A 15,827-nucleotide genomic window follows, 5' to 3' on the forward strand; every position below is an offset into this window, starting at 1 on the left:
AAAAGTAAAAAAACGGTTACCGGGGGGGTGTGTGTTTTGGGGTAGATGTTCCACCAAAATATCCCTAGAACATAGCTTCTTGACTGACTATGGAGAGCCAGAAAGCTCCTCTAACCCCTTCTGAATAAGAAAGGGAGACATTTGCCTAAAAGATTTGTCTGACAAAGAATGCATGATGAGAAAACAAGGTAAAGGTGCAGAATGGGGTGGAGACTGCTGTTCAGTTTTCCAGACGTGGCTTACCTGTGAGCTGTTTTTTATTTAATTTATGACCACTGACCACACCCACCATGGGGTCCTACAAGGGGACGCAAAATTATGCTAAACAAGGACACTGCAGCAATGCCAAGGTTTCATGAGCACTATACCAAACACCAGCATCAGAAACAATGTCCACAACACCAGTTGGAAATGTCCAACACTGATACTCAGTTGACCCTAGCCCAACAGAACCAGCCTATTGACCTATAGCCTCCACAAGTATCTAACCAAACAGCATCTGAAGTTAATGCACGAGTTCAGGAGCTTTAGATTAGTTTTAGTATTTTCCAATTAATTCCCTGGGGATAAAATCCTTAAGTCTTACTTTAAGAAAACTGCCTGTCATTAGTCATTGAGAGAATACAAAATCTCTTTGTTTGTTTAACACATTGTTTTAGTGTTTGCAAGTATTAGACACCATCATAAATACATGTAAAACTGTGTTCAGTATTTATTAACATAATATCACTTGACTCTCGATTCATGTAGTAGATGCTGTGCAGTTTTATTGTTGGTGTGCAAAGCATTGTTCTTCAACTGTGTGCAAAACACTGTTCTACAACTTATCTGTATTTCAGAATGACACTTGATAATTTCATAAAATTTGTTTTGTAAAACAGAGATTTCTGTTAAAACATAGTCTGTTTCAATGTAAATTTAGCAGACAAGTTATTAGTTAGGAAGATAGAGTATCAAGGTAATATTATTTGTCTGATGCTCAAATCATGTTTCATGTTTAACATGTAATATATAAACTGAGACTTACTCTGAGAATAAAAAAAATGACTATAACATGTATTTATGCTATTATACCATTGTTAAAAATGCTACTTAGCAAAATCTGCCTTTTATACATATATCCCCTCGACGTAGATTCCTGTACGTGGTGAGGGGACCTATGTATTTTCAGTTCCTTCCTCTGAGATCTAAACATCCACCCATGTGTTTGCCATGCATGGTGACCCATGAAGGGGAGGATAGGATCCTGGTGGTTGAGTGATGCTTGGGGCACTGTAACACACCCCTTTGGCCTTGAATTCCTATAGACGGGTTGAATTAAAACTGATAATAATAATTATAAAAGAAAAATTGATATGAATGAATTTCACTTATACCTATATAACACTGGTTATGTGATTAACTTTGCCTTCCATCACCCTGTATAACAAAAGGTGTTAATAATGATTAATATTCCCTAGTTATTTCAAAGTTTGCAGTTCAAAATTGATTCACCACATAACACTGACCCCCCTTACCTTGAACATTTTTCTGCATGAAAATATTAGGGAAAATTTAAATATTTTTAACAGTTTTTAAGTTAAACCATTTATGGGTAGTTCCTTTACTGTCAGATTAAGAATTTTCAAATGAGTGTTATGTGCGATTGTAAGAAAGATGGGTGTTTCGCTGTAGACTTGGATGACATATGAAGATAGTTTTTACTATGAGGATAGTCAGTTGTTTATCATAAATACTGAACATAGTGTTACATATATTTATGATGGTATCTAATACATGCAAACAATAATACAATGTGCTAAACAAACAAAGTGATTTTGTATTCTCTTAGTGACTAATTGCATATAGTGGTTGGTTGGTTATCATATGACTACTTATATTATAAGTTACCATTTTCAAAGATTTTATCAAACCTTCTGCAGTAAAATGCATTATGGTTATTAATTTCTTGATTTTAAAAGGGGTTATTTCAAGGTGTTCAAACTTTTATGCCGACCCAGAGACATACATTCAGTAGATACAAGTTAACAAGATAGTTATGTGGTATGGGAACATACTATATGTTTTTTCCACATAACATTCTTAGCTTTCACATTGGATTAGAATCTCCTACCAATCCTGTTTTCCACTTTAGTATAGTTAGAAGTTTGCTGTAAGTAAACTTAGTTTCAATTCATTTTGATGGCAATGTACTCGTGGCAAAGTAACTTAAATGAGCAAACTTTTTCTTGTATTTTTTCACTTTACAAAGGGAATAGTGTTTGAACTTTGTGAGTAAAGTTTTAGCATTGAAGTAATGCTTGAACTTTTGGTTTAAAATTGTTTCAAAGTTAATGGAATTTCAGAAAATTTATTGTTCACTTCACACTCAACAAGGGGTTTTACTTTTATTCGTAATACATAGTCTAGTTTAAATTACAAGGGGAGGGGAGAACACACTGAAACAATAAAAGTTCATTCAATAAAGTGTTCATTTTCTTCTTATCAGTTCCACACATATGCTCAGTAATCACTTTACATCCAGTGTATTGTTTATTTATATTACAATTTGTGAAAGTGATATTAATGATTTGTTCTTTGTGTAAACTTGTGTTTGTTTGTTTGTAATTAAGCACAAAGCTACACAATGAACTATCTGTGCTCTGCCCACCATGAGTATCGAAACCTGAATTCTAGCATTGTAAGTCTGCAGACATACCGCTGTGCCACTGGGGGGCAAGCTTTTGTCTAGTCTTGTTCTTTGTGACCTGTCTGTTGAAACTAGTTTGGACATATATACACCACAGACCAAGGTGTGAGAACATCCTGTTATTAGTAGGCTTAAGTTCTCTTCTCTTCTGGTTATCAGCTGTAAGAATATTCAGTGAGTTATGTTTTAAGAACTACCTAATTAGGTATATTTGTCTATTTTTCTTTTTTTTCTTTATTAAAAACATTTTTATCTACTCATGCACAACATGCTTTTCTTTACTGTTACAATTAAGTATCATGCTTTAAAACAAAATCATATACTGGTATTATATAAAACCTCAATAATTTAATTTTCAACAACAATTGTATAATATGTAAAAGCCAATTTATGCATTTCTATTGCAGTAAAGATTCTTTAAAATCAAGAAACTGTAACACTGGTTGCACCAAGTAAAACTTTGGTAGGCTAAAATAATGAATAAAACTAAAAGAATACTAATTATATGATAGATTGTCTAATCTTTACAATATTTAGATGTTAAGTGTAAATTTTTATTACAACCCTTAGATAAAAAAAGTAGCTGTGATAAGCTATTTTGCTTGCTTTGCCACAGTAAAGTTTTATTTTTTGTAATATCTGAAATATTCTGTATTTCATCTTTGATTTTTATATTGGAGGAAACCTTATAATGGTACAATTTGAAATCAGAATCCATTTTTTCACTTACTCTAACTTTTAAAAAATTTTCAAGCAAGAGCAGTAGTGTTGTTGATTTTAATTTGGATTGTGTTTCAAGAAATGTTTAATCTTAGTAACAGGACATATATATATATATATATATATATATCTTAAAACATTCTAGTTTTTTCTTATTTATGAACAATCCAAAGTTCTTGTTCTTTAATTTTTTTTCATTTTCAAAATTTGTTGGAAAAGCAACATATTTGCAATATTTTTACAAATGGCTTGGATGGTTCTAACCCTAAAGTCATAAACAAGATCTGTCCTACATACAAAAGCAAACAACACTAAACTGGTTTGTAAAATGTTTCCAAAAATGACTGGTGGCTGAGGAGGAGTATGTAACTTCTCTTTCAGAAAAGAAACTGATAACAATGTAGGGCTAAAGAAAGGAGTTTCCAGAGCTCTCCATAGAAGTGGAGTAACTTGCAGTAGATCCTAAAATTAAGTCCAAGCCAACCAGGAACAATGCCCTCCTCCACAAAGTGGAAGATATGGTTACAAAAGAGAATCCTTCAACCAACAAAAAGCCAGTGAAATAAAGCTGAGCATGTCTTCTGGTACGGTCAAAAGATAATAAACAAGAATTTGAAGTTGACAATGATTAACAAGCCAAAATTTCACAAGCTTTCAGCCATACCTCAAAATCAATATATGATTTCAAGAGAAATACTGAATGCAGATCTAGAATTACAGCAATCCTGTTTGACTACATACCTTTCAAATACATCAATGCAACTTTAATGGACTTTTGTGTCTTTGTTCTTCTTAAGCATACACTTTGAGGTTATAGGCCCAAGATATTAGCCAGTATAAGGACGTTACACAAGAACAGTAGATCAACACTGACACAGTTGTTTTCTGAAGAAGTCTGATCACATAGAAATATTGCGTTATTGTTAAAAAGTCTGTGAAATGGACAGAGCATGATCAACAGAGAAATTATTATCTTCATTACTAGTGTTTTGAACATAATCACTTTCAAAAAGCTCAAATGACTTTCTGTACTAATAACTCTCAAAACCTGTTAAAATATTCTTTAGAATTAATGTAAAATTTTTGATAAATGTTTAAGCCCAACCAAAATTATGGTAACTTTGTCAGTTTTTAGATTATGATGAAAATATTTAGAACAAACAGTTTCTTTACCTCTCTAGGCACTTTCACAGACAAAGTTAATCATAAAAGTAATATTATTAAAAAGTGTTACTTTTTTTCGGAAATGAGATGAAATATGGAATTCTACTCATTATTGATTTCTACAAGTTCAAAGTAATATTTTTGCAAATGCTACTAAGTGAGCTTACGCAGATGCCAGAAGGTTTCCATCTACTGAGAAACGGCAACACAACATTAGCTGAATGTCCTTCCAGCTTCATAGTGTAAGTAATGGAACAATGCATCCCTGTTCTCACATGCCACAGCTTCACTAGGTCATCATTTCCACATGTTGCCACAACATAGAAGTTACAGAGAGAATCGCTTCCAGCTATGTCATAAAAGAAAACATACACATGCATTTATTTTGAAGCTTAAATTTCACAAATCTGACTAATGTTAATATTGTTACCCAGAGTCTTAACACACATGCAAAACAACCATAAATACCTGTATCTTATCTTAATGGAACACTCACATGTACCATAATTTACGCAGAATAACAAATTATGACCTACAATTGTCATACTTTCTTCACAGACATTTCAACTAAAATGAAGCTTCACAAATGTTACTGTTAAAACATGAATACTGATTACAAACAACACAGTTCACTGAAAGATCTTATAATGAAATCAGAGTTGATAAAATCAATTTGCTACTCCAACAGCACAATTCACTGAAAAATCTTATAATGAAGTCAGAGTTAATATAATTCAATTTGCTACTCCAACAGCACAATAATTATTGTTATCTTCAGATTATACACTTTATTTTTAACATGTAAAAAATAATGCCAACTGTCTGAGTGTTGGGTTTTAAAGAAGTGCTACATTAAGTGGTATGTTGTAGCCAAACACTCAAGAAAATGAAAAAATATCTATACTAGCTAGAAGTTCTTAAATTGTATTTTTTAGATTACCTAATTTGAAATTACCTTCATGAATGAATGGAAAGGTTGTACTCTCAGCCATCACAATCAATGTATACTTTTTTGTATTTAAGAAAACAAAGTACTTTTATTTTATCACTAGTCTTCTTGATTATTAAAAATTTACTTTTCAAAATTTACTATTTATACATATAATATATAAATGTGTACATTTTTACAATAAATTTAAATATAACATCTTTAAACAAGGAAAGGATTAATAAAGACAAGTAATATAAAACCAAGATAACGATTATTTGAGAGTCAACTAAATTTGTATTATTCACATAGGTCCACTAGTAGTTTTCTAGAAGCAATGACTTATAAAAGAGGACTGAGAAGCCTTTAGAAGATAGGGCAATAGGGTATTGTAAAATTTAACTGTTTTTTAACAGTTTTGTAATTTAGAGTAATATGCAGTTGTGTGTTTCTGGAGACTACTCTTCAGTTTTAGAACATGTATCCAGGCCTTGTGAAGTTAACAAATGGTTTCTGGGGTAGTCTTCAGAGGTTTGTAGAGGTATTTGCAACACAAACCAATAAAATATGGACTGAACTAATTAATCTTTACACGTGGAAAGCTCAATAATAATGGAGAATTTTTTAGTGATTATTTTCAAGTTACAATATATAACTAGTATAATATCATACATACAATTTAGTAAAACTACATTTAAAGCCTATACATGCTAATATTACGTATATATTTGAAGTTCTACAAGAATAATATAAACAAGAAGAACAAAACCTGTACTGTTTGAAACATAATGTAGTATATTTCAAACTTTCTGTAAAATAGAAGAATAATATTCATCATTTTCCTTAAAATTATGTTCACAAACCTTGACTAAGTAGGTCTTAACACAAGTACTGCATGACAATTTTCAGTCATGGTAAATATTTTGTCACATACAAAAATGTTATAAAACAAAATTATCAGTAGAAATTACAATCAAAATAAGAAAAAATGTTTTCCCCAACAGTTTGTTTGTTGTTATGGGCAAAGTTGCACAATAATAGAACTTGAAGGTTTAAATTTTTTTTAAACATATATAACTGATGCAAATGAATTTTTTTAAAAAATACTTACTGTGCATTTATTGTACACATAACCTGTTTATGAATTCAACATAAATTATTTTCGCTACTTTGCTGATACTTACAGCTTTTTATCTCCTAAACTTTATAGCATTTTTTAAAAAATCAAAAGGTATGTCCACATACCACATACAACTGTTTTATCTGTAAAATGAATGACTCGTAATTGTGTTTTAGGTATATGCTGTAGATCAACGCACCATTGGTCTGATAGTTTGGACTAATATCACATCCAAGAACACCCAGATCATGTGCTTCAGGTCTAGTTTTCAAGCATTTTCCATGGCCAAAGCAAGCATCCCAAAGTTTCAGGTCTCCAGCACTTGACCCAGAAATTAAAAAGGAACTATCAGGCGTAAAGGCACACGCAGTGATCATGGCTTCATGTCCCATCAATTGTCTGTATAAATTACAATATTAATGTTAAAAAATTAAATTTTAAAACAATAACAACAAATAAAAATCAGATACCTATTATTTTTGATCAGTGTTCATTATGAAAGAACATTTGAATCCCTGTTGCTATCCAGTAGACATAAGTAGTCATATCTCTTCTTTTATTTAACATCTTAAGTATATCAACTAACATCAGGTGCATCCTTTACATTTTTTATTACAATTTTTTTATGAAACTTCATATGACAAAAAAAAAAAGATAATTATTTCCCATTAAATGTACATTGTGACAGCTGCAATATACTTGTTTTCAAAGTCATACAATTTAAAATAATTAAAATGAAATTCAGTCAAGTTGTATAAAACTGGTTAGTATACAACCACAAAGAAGTATAAAGAAATTCTAAATTTAATACATAATTACATATATGGACTGTTTTACAAAATCATTGAATTTTCCCATATGAATGTAATTTACGAAGTTAGCAAAATTATTTCTAGGAGCTCCTTTCATGTACTACCATATGAGATGAGAAATATGATTTTGTTATTTATCAAGCTGCTTTATTTTTACACTAGAATTTAAGACTTTAATGATAAAAAATAATTCACCAATGTCTCAAGAGTCAGATGGTTAGCAGTTAATTAATTAAATGTTCTTTGACAAATTTAATGAAATGTATTAGAAATACAGAAAACAGAACCCTATTACAATTCCCAGACTATATTCAATGAGTTTTATTAAACTCATGAGAATATAAAGTGAGTACACATGCATGCACATTTACCTGATAATGGAATGAGTGCCAATATCCCACAAATAAACCACATCATCATCACCCCCACTAGCTAGCAGGGTAGAGGACGGAGAGAAACAGCACACTCGGATGGCCGCATTTCCTTCTGAGTGCTTTAACTGAGCTACTTGTTCCCCTGTCTTTAAAATAAGAAGGTGAAAAATGGTGAACTTATTTTACTATATTATATCCTTAAACAATGTACAAAAACTCATTTTGATAAAAAGTTTTAGAAATAAATTATTTTTATAGTCCAGAAACTTTTATATTAGCCAATGTTGCTTATGCGGCTTCATTAGGGTTAGTACATACAACTGTTTGATATTAGAATATTCATTAAATTAAAAAACTGTAATGTTCTATTTCTGAGTCTGCTGTAACATGCATCTAATAATATACAGATTATTATTATTGTTTCACTATTTTTCTAATATTATAGTACAGTTATAATACTAACTATACAGATATACTGACATATGACATATATTACTTATATGAAATATAAAAATAAAGAGAAACAGAAGATGTTTTACGATTAGCTAAAAGAAAACACATAGATGGAAAGTGGATGCTGCTAAGTAATAAAAGTTGAAAGAATACAAGGTTTACTAGCAGTGTTAAAAACAAATTGTAAGATTGTGTGGTATGCCAGAGTACAAAAGTGTTAAACTAAAAGTAATAGTGTCAAGTGCTGGTATTATGCTTTTGAATGGTGGTTTAGTTACATATACAACCCATTGTCTCTGTTCATTTTTGGATTTTTTCCATTAATGAGTATAGCTTACATATATTTTCTCTCTTTAAAATCTTACAAAAAACCAAAGATTTTAGAAAGAAAATATATGGAAGCTATACTCATTAATGAAAAAAATCCAAAAATGAACTGAGAAATGGGTAGTATATGTAATTAAACCACTATTCAGAAAACAATACATCATACCAGTACACTTGACTCTATTACTTTTAGTTTAACACTTTTGAACTCTGGCATACCACACAACCTTACAATTTGTTTTTAACACTGCTAGTAAACCTTGTATCCTTTCAACTTTAAATTTTTGTTTCTTAGCAACATCTACTTTTCATCTATTTGTTTTTATGAACATAAATAAAATAATGACATATATCTCCAGAATGTCATTTTATTAGCTCAATATTTTGCTATTACAGCTTTGTCAGGAGCTATTGATTTCCTATAAGTTATCAAAATGTGTAAAACCCTCCAGTATGCACTACAAATCATGAATGTACATTTTTGTTAGAACCAACTGTAGTGTTTTTTTTAATGACTGGGTAGTAAATAGCAAATTATTACTTTAAGTTACTAATTCCAAACCTCAAAGGAAATACATAAATACAAACAAATAAAAGAATACTAGTGTACATAAGAGTTGTGATTTTACATATATTATTTTTAATAAGATAATTTTTTTATGTTACAGTGAATCAACATACAACATTCCAAGATGAAGATCCTATGAAACTGTATGAACATTATATATTTAAATGCTTAAAATAGCTAATGTAAAATCACTATTTGTAATGTCCAGATCAGATATACATACAGTCTGAATAAGTACATAAGTTTGTTTCATACCTGTGCGTTCCACAGTATAACAGTACCATCTATGGAACAGGATGCAAGCAAAGTTCCATAAGGAGAAAAACGCACACAATTTACACCATATGTATGACCAATTAAAGGAGAGAGTGAAGACTCAATGAACTTCCCCTGATCATCTTGTTCATAAAGTCGTACATTCTTGTCATTTGAGCCTGTTACCAAGGTGTGCCCAAAGAAATCACACCAAGTGACATCACTTGTATGACCACCCAAAATTTGAAAAACAGAAGCTTTTATCTTAGACCCCATTCTTTGTTTCTAGGACGGCATTTCTTTTATCTTGTACTGGTTCCTTTTAATAGAAACAGAAAATACTTAGGTAAACATAAAATATAAACAATTTTAATACTGAATTATATATTTCAACTCACTCTTAACATTTTATTCTTTTCTCAGGTGACCTTACCAACACTTACAATACTTGAAAAATGAAAAATCACTTATCCTCAACCTCGGTCCTTTTTGACATTATAAAATATTACTTCACCCTATCATATGAAATATATTCTTATGGAAAAAAATTTTTTAAATAATTACTATCAATAGAAATAAAATTTACTTTTTGGGGTATGTGTGACAAATCATTTATAGCTCTGTATTAATTAGATTAATAAACTGAAACACAAATTTTAGAAAATCTGATAATTTTCTATCAAGTAGCTGAATTTTTGTACTTAGTGCAAAAAATATACTTCATATCTGAATATAATTTATTCTATTACATATTCCTGTTTAAAAGTGAACATTAACCACATATGTGAGTAACAGAAATTTTGGTATGGAACAAAACATCTATAACAAATTCAATTTTTTGACAACATAGTTATAGCACATCAATATATACCACACATCTGTGGGTAAATCACTTTCTAAACGTATTTCACTAGTCTTACATAACTCACCAATATTCTTAAACTCCCCATGAACCGAAACACGGTACAACACATTGTTAGGTATTTTGTTAAACTTTAAAATATGTTACTCCATTAAAAACTATATATATATACACACACACATATAAATATGTATAAGGAATACTTTGCTAAGGAGGTGATTAATAAAAATGAAATAATATAAAAATATCTTTAAAATAAATAATTAAAACACACATACATAAAAGCATAAATACCTTTTTTGTATCTTTCAGAATACTCTTCAGTTTCTAAAATAAGGTTCTCTCTCTAACAAGACCTACTTAACAATGTAAAACTTCAAGCATTTTTTTATACATGTTTTAGCATATAAACTTTTGGATTGACTTTCTGATAAAATGATTTTTTTCTTTTCAAACTTAGTTTTTAAAGTTATCTGAAATTATTTCCAATTCCTTTTGTATATCACTACGATTAATTTTAACTCCAAAGTAATGTGTTATTATCAATGCAATAATTTGTTCTTCTGTTATATTATCTTTATGATTATTGTTAATATCCTTTTTAATCTTAGCTAACTTAAAACCTCTCTCTATTACATTTTCTGGATAATGACACTTTCTAAAGTGTCTAACGATTTAATTCTATTAGTTTTGTTGTTGAACTTCTGGGTTAGAAACAATAGAAAAAAGTCTTTGATCTAGACAAAGTAAGTAAATATCTAATTTGGTATACACATATATAAGATTACTATAAAAGTCTAAATACTGGTGTGAATTTGTAGGTTTGTAATATAAATCTGTTTCAATCTTATCAGCTTCTTTTTTTTATAATCCATATATTTAAAAAAGATAAACCTAAGTTACACATTTCAAAAGTAAACTTTATGTTAGGGTTAATTTCATTCAAATTTTCAAAAATATTCCAAAATCAAAGGATCTGTTCTATAATAGAAAATAATTATCTAGTAATATTTTCCAATTTTGCTTTAAGTAAGCAATATAACTACCTTCAAAATAATTTAATAAACTATTGAACATTTGAATTTCAAAATATTCCTTCACTAAAGTGGCATAAGTTGGAGCCACTTTTTTTCTCATTCTAGAGATTTGTTGATATATATTACCTTCATAAACAAAGTATTAATTACATAAAATAAGTTTTAAGCCTTTAATTACCACTTCTTTATTAAAATGTGGAAGTAATAAATCTGGGTATCTATCGAAATAATATTCAATAGCTTTTGTACTATATTCATATTTGATACATGGATAGAGAAACTACATCTAACAATATTAAAATATCTTTTTAATTTTCTCTGGTGAGTGATTAATAAAATCAATATCATCTCTTTTATTACATTGTAATTTAGATGTAAATGGTTTTAGAATTATGTCCATAGGGCTTAATGGTTTAAACACCTTGTTTTTCAGTGTATAATAGGTCTTCCAAAAATTTCTTTAACTTCTTTTATGAACTATAGGTAATATATAAAATATTCCTAGTTTATAATTATTAAACAAATAATAATTTTCTTTCTTAGTATATACATATTTAAATTATTTTATATAATCTTTAATTTCTTCTTTTCCTTTCTTAACAAATTTTGGAATATCTTTGGAGGATGTACCTTTATAAGTTTTTTATCATTTAAATGTTCTAAAACCATATTATGATAATACTCTTGATCCATGATAACAAAAACTACGTTTTTCACTTTTTTTAATGAAAACCTCTTCTACACTTTTTATTGCATTTCTTTCTTTTACTGAAATATTATCTTTAATCAGATGAATTTTATAATACCTATTTTCTATATGATTACAAATCATATCAAGTTCTAGGTTCCTTCCTTTTGAAGGTACAAAATTACATTTTATTTGTTTCAAGGATGCATCATTATCACTATTATTCTTAAAAAATTCTGTTAATCTTAATTTACTAATAAATTCATAAATATCTTCCTTAATTTTAAATTCATGTGGTTTACTATTTGAGGCATAGATAAGTCCTCTCTTTAGAAGTTTAATTTCCTCTCTCTTGACAAAGATTGTGAACCTAAATTTAACACTTTCGAGGCCTCTACTAAGGAAAATATGTTTTTTCTTTGTTTATTTTCTCTTCTAATAATTTTCCTTTTATTCATTAAGTTCCCATTGTTTACCTGTCTTTTGCTTTTGTATCAGTTGTCCTTTATTATATCAAGTTTTCATCTTCTTTCATTATCTTCATATTTTCCAATAACTAAAATATATTTTTTTCTCATATTTTTTAGATTTTTATTGATTTCATTCCTTTTGTTTTCTTCTAAAAATTCCTTTGATTTTTCTCAATGTTTGAAATTATGCACTATTTTTCTTTTTAGATCTTGCCCACCCAAATCCATTTGCTTATGAAACCTAATTTTTTTCTCTTTAGTACAAAGATCCCTCCAATACTTTTTAGATTCATATAGATGGTCATTGTTTGTTAAATGACTTTAAAATTTCTGTCACTGGAGAATAAATTTTTGTATGCTTAAGCCTAAGAATGCATAATTACATTTTGGGTGGGTTCTCAAAAAGTGTCAATTATCCACTAACAAATAGAAATGTAGAATTTAATCTTTTTTAGTACTTTTTCAATATAAAAATCCACTAGTTGCACTTTTGCTCAGTGATGTATCCACACAGGGTGCTAAAGCGGGAAATTCAAGGACATGTGAGTATTCCAATTGTCACACTATGAGGAAAAGTTTTTGCGACACCGTGGGGTAAATCCGCTTGTCTCACCAAAAGCCTATAAATGTCAAGTTGGATAAGTCCGATTATAGCATCCAAAGGGTTAACTAACTGTTCCCCTATGTTTGATTGTAGAGGTTCTATTTCAATTCTGGTAGTTTCTACTTCCAGACATTGAGGAATATTCTGTTCATCCTTTAACAGTGAAATATACATATATGTCTAAATTGATGTGATTTTTCTTGGAGACCCTCAACCAAACGTCTGCTTAATTTCTCTGCTCTGAGTTTTCTTCAGTACATTATTTTTCTTTGACTTAGCTTTTCCTTTAGGTATTTTCTATTTTCATAAAGAATATTTTCAACACTCTTTTCATATACATAAGCATTAATTTTCATAGTTTCCATTATGTTGATTAACATTTCTTGTCATAATTTATAGTATCATCAGAAACACAATGTATTTTCTTCTCTATCTCTAATTAGAGTTTCAAAAGAATAATTTAATTCCTGTAGGAAATTAGTTATCAGGTTTTTCAAATTTGTTAAAAAATCTTCCATTTTATTCTATGAATTTTTTAAAGATTATTTTCTAAAAATTATTTTACTAATAAATTTAAAACCACCTTATATGTTATATAGTTTAACACAGAGAGAGAGAGAGAGTTTAAAACATATATAAAGCTTTAATGTCAAAACATGTGAAGTTTTACATTCTTAAGTAGGTCTTGTTAGAGAGGGCCTTATTTTAGAAACTAAAGAAATCTGGGAGATACAAAACTGGTATTTATTATTTTATGTATGCATTTTTATTTACTTGTTTTAAATTAACAGTAATAGAGTTTTTAAAACATTTTAAAGTGTTACATTTTTTCATTTGTACACACACACACACACACACATACATACATATATATAAATATATATATATATATACACACGTATATCCGTTTATACATGGATTTATTTAATTTATAAAAGTAGCAAAGAATTCATATTTAGCAAAAAAGTTACAAAACAAGAAAAATTTGTAACATTTTTCTTTTTAATTTACATTTCACAGAGAGCATTATTAAATGTATTCAATAAATCAATATGACTGCATCACAGTTGGTAGCATTTTGACATATTGCCCTATTGTAAATTTTCTTTTAAAACAAACTTTGACATTTTAGTTCCTATATCACACCAGCTTGACCAAAAACCCAACTATAATTTTCTTACAAACACAAAATATTTCATATCATTATTATTTCTTTAATTAAGAATTATTTGAAGGACTGTGTGGAGTTTTCTTAATTCAATTTTATTACCATAACACTGAACAACTAGAATGATGAAAAGTACTACTGAGCTTTTACAAGTAACTAAAAATAAGTACAGTGGTATAAACTTGTGTCTGTGAAAAAGTGGTGAATATAAGTTAAATTTGTCCAAATTCCATACTTGCATTAGTTATTTGAATAGGTTGTATTATAACATTTTTTTAAAAAGATAAACTCTTCTTGGTTTAGATTTAATGCCACATTAAATGTAATCTTATAATGTTCTTGGCATATTAGATGCATTGAACTTTTAAACAAATAAAAGATAAGCCATTATTATGTAATTGAGAAAAGAAATAACTAGAAGCAACTGCAGCCATACAAATGAACTTTGTGGTCCTTATTTGATAATTCATAAGATGATATATATATGTTTGCACAATTCCAACTGAACGTATGTCAAACCAAAAGATGAATTGGAATTGTAAGCAGATGATACATTGCCTTGACAACAGTTTGCTTTATGTTATGACAGACACACATTTGCCAAATCATGAAACCAATGTGAATACAAAATATCTCCTTTACTTTAATAGGTAGATATGTAAGTTAATACTTCATTTTTAATTTCAGTTATCAATATAATATAAATTCATGCATATAGGTTTTAAGTTAAAATGTCTTATTAGGATTACATTTCATCTCACCTTGTCACAAGAATTGTACAATGTTTCACTCTCAGGTTATCAGAAAAGTAATTTTATTTGCATAGAATCATTTAGATGTTCATGTGGTGTGAAAGGTCAATTTACTGGTTCAATTATTAATTGTTTTTTGTTAATTATAGACTACGTAATTCAAATTGCAGTGTAAATCTACTAATTTTTACTGTTGAATTCATCTGTAATTTTTAAAAATTATTTTTGTTATTTAAAATTTGGCAAAACTTCCTACTAAAAGTAAAAGAAATAATTTAAAAATAAAAGTAAAAAACACTGGCGTTGATAAAGTGTAGTTTAATTATTAATATTAGACTATATTAACATATTTTTTTCTTGTTAAATGTACTGCAATTCCATCTAAAACTAATACTCTTACATCTGATATCAATAACAGATGTTTACATTAATGGTTTAACAAAAATGTTGAAAAACCCAAAACAACTGAAATGTCTCAATCATTATTAGTCAATAATGAAACATACACTAACTCATTCGATGACGATAAACCCACTTTGAGATTAATAATGGTTGGACACGGCTTGAATGGGTAATGAAGAATCACACAATACCAACGTCATTTACAAAATAACATGCAATAACTGCCCAGAATTCTACATCGGAGAAACAGGAAGAAAATTGAAACCAGATTGACATAACACAATAAAAAACCGTCCCATGTTTTTCACCATTGCAACTCAAAAAAGCCATAGTATATCTATTAAAAATAGTCATTTTAAACAAAGAACCCAACACAAACAAACGAAAAAACAAAGGAATCCATCTTAATTGAACAATACAACCCTACTCTAAAC

The 15,827-nt window shown here is 28.9% G+C and overlaps 1 protein-coding gene across 1 annotated transcript in view; it reads right to left on the bottom strand.

Annotated features, from left to right (window-relative positions):
* The window catches only part of LOC106466858 (WD repeat, SAM and U-box domain-containing protein 1-like), a 30,894-nt gene extending 20,220 nt beyond the window's left edge, over positions 1-10,674 (bottom strand). Inside the window, exons 1-5 of the mRNA XM_022394925.1 lie at positions 10,567-10,674; positions 9,411-9,729; positions 7,805-7,953; positions 6,821-7,020; positions 4,741-4,922 (exon numbers count right to left, since the gene is read on the bottom strand). Of these exons, the coding sequence (XP_022250633.1) occupies positions 4,741-4,922; positions 6,821-7,020; positions 7,805-7,953; positions 9,411-9,686 (807 nt within the window). The 5' untranslated portion in view covers positions 9,687-9,729; positions 10,567-10,674. The remainder of the gene's footprint in view (positions 1-4,740; positions 4,923-6,820; positions 7,021-7,804; positions 7,954-9,410; positions 9,730-10,566) is intronic.
* Between the last annotated feature and the right edge of the window lie 5,153 nt (positions 10,675-15,827).

The sequence above is a fragment of the Limulus polyphemus genome, unplaced genomic scaffold (genome assembly GCF_000517525.1).
Source record: "Limulus polyphemus unplaced genomic scaffold, Limulus_polyphemus-2.1.2 Scaffold2401, whole genome shotgun sequence".
NCBI classification, from domain to species: domain Eukaryota; kingdom Metazoa; phylum Arthropoda; class Merostomata; order Xiphosura; family Limulidae; genus Limulus; species Limulus polyphemus.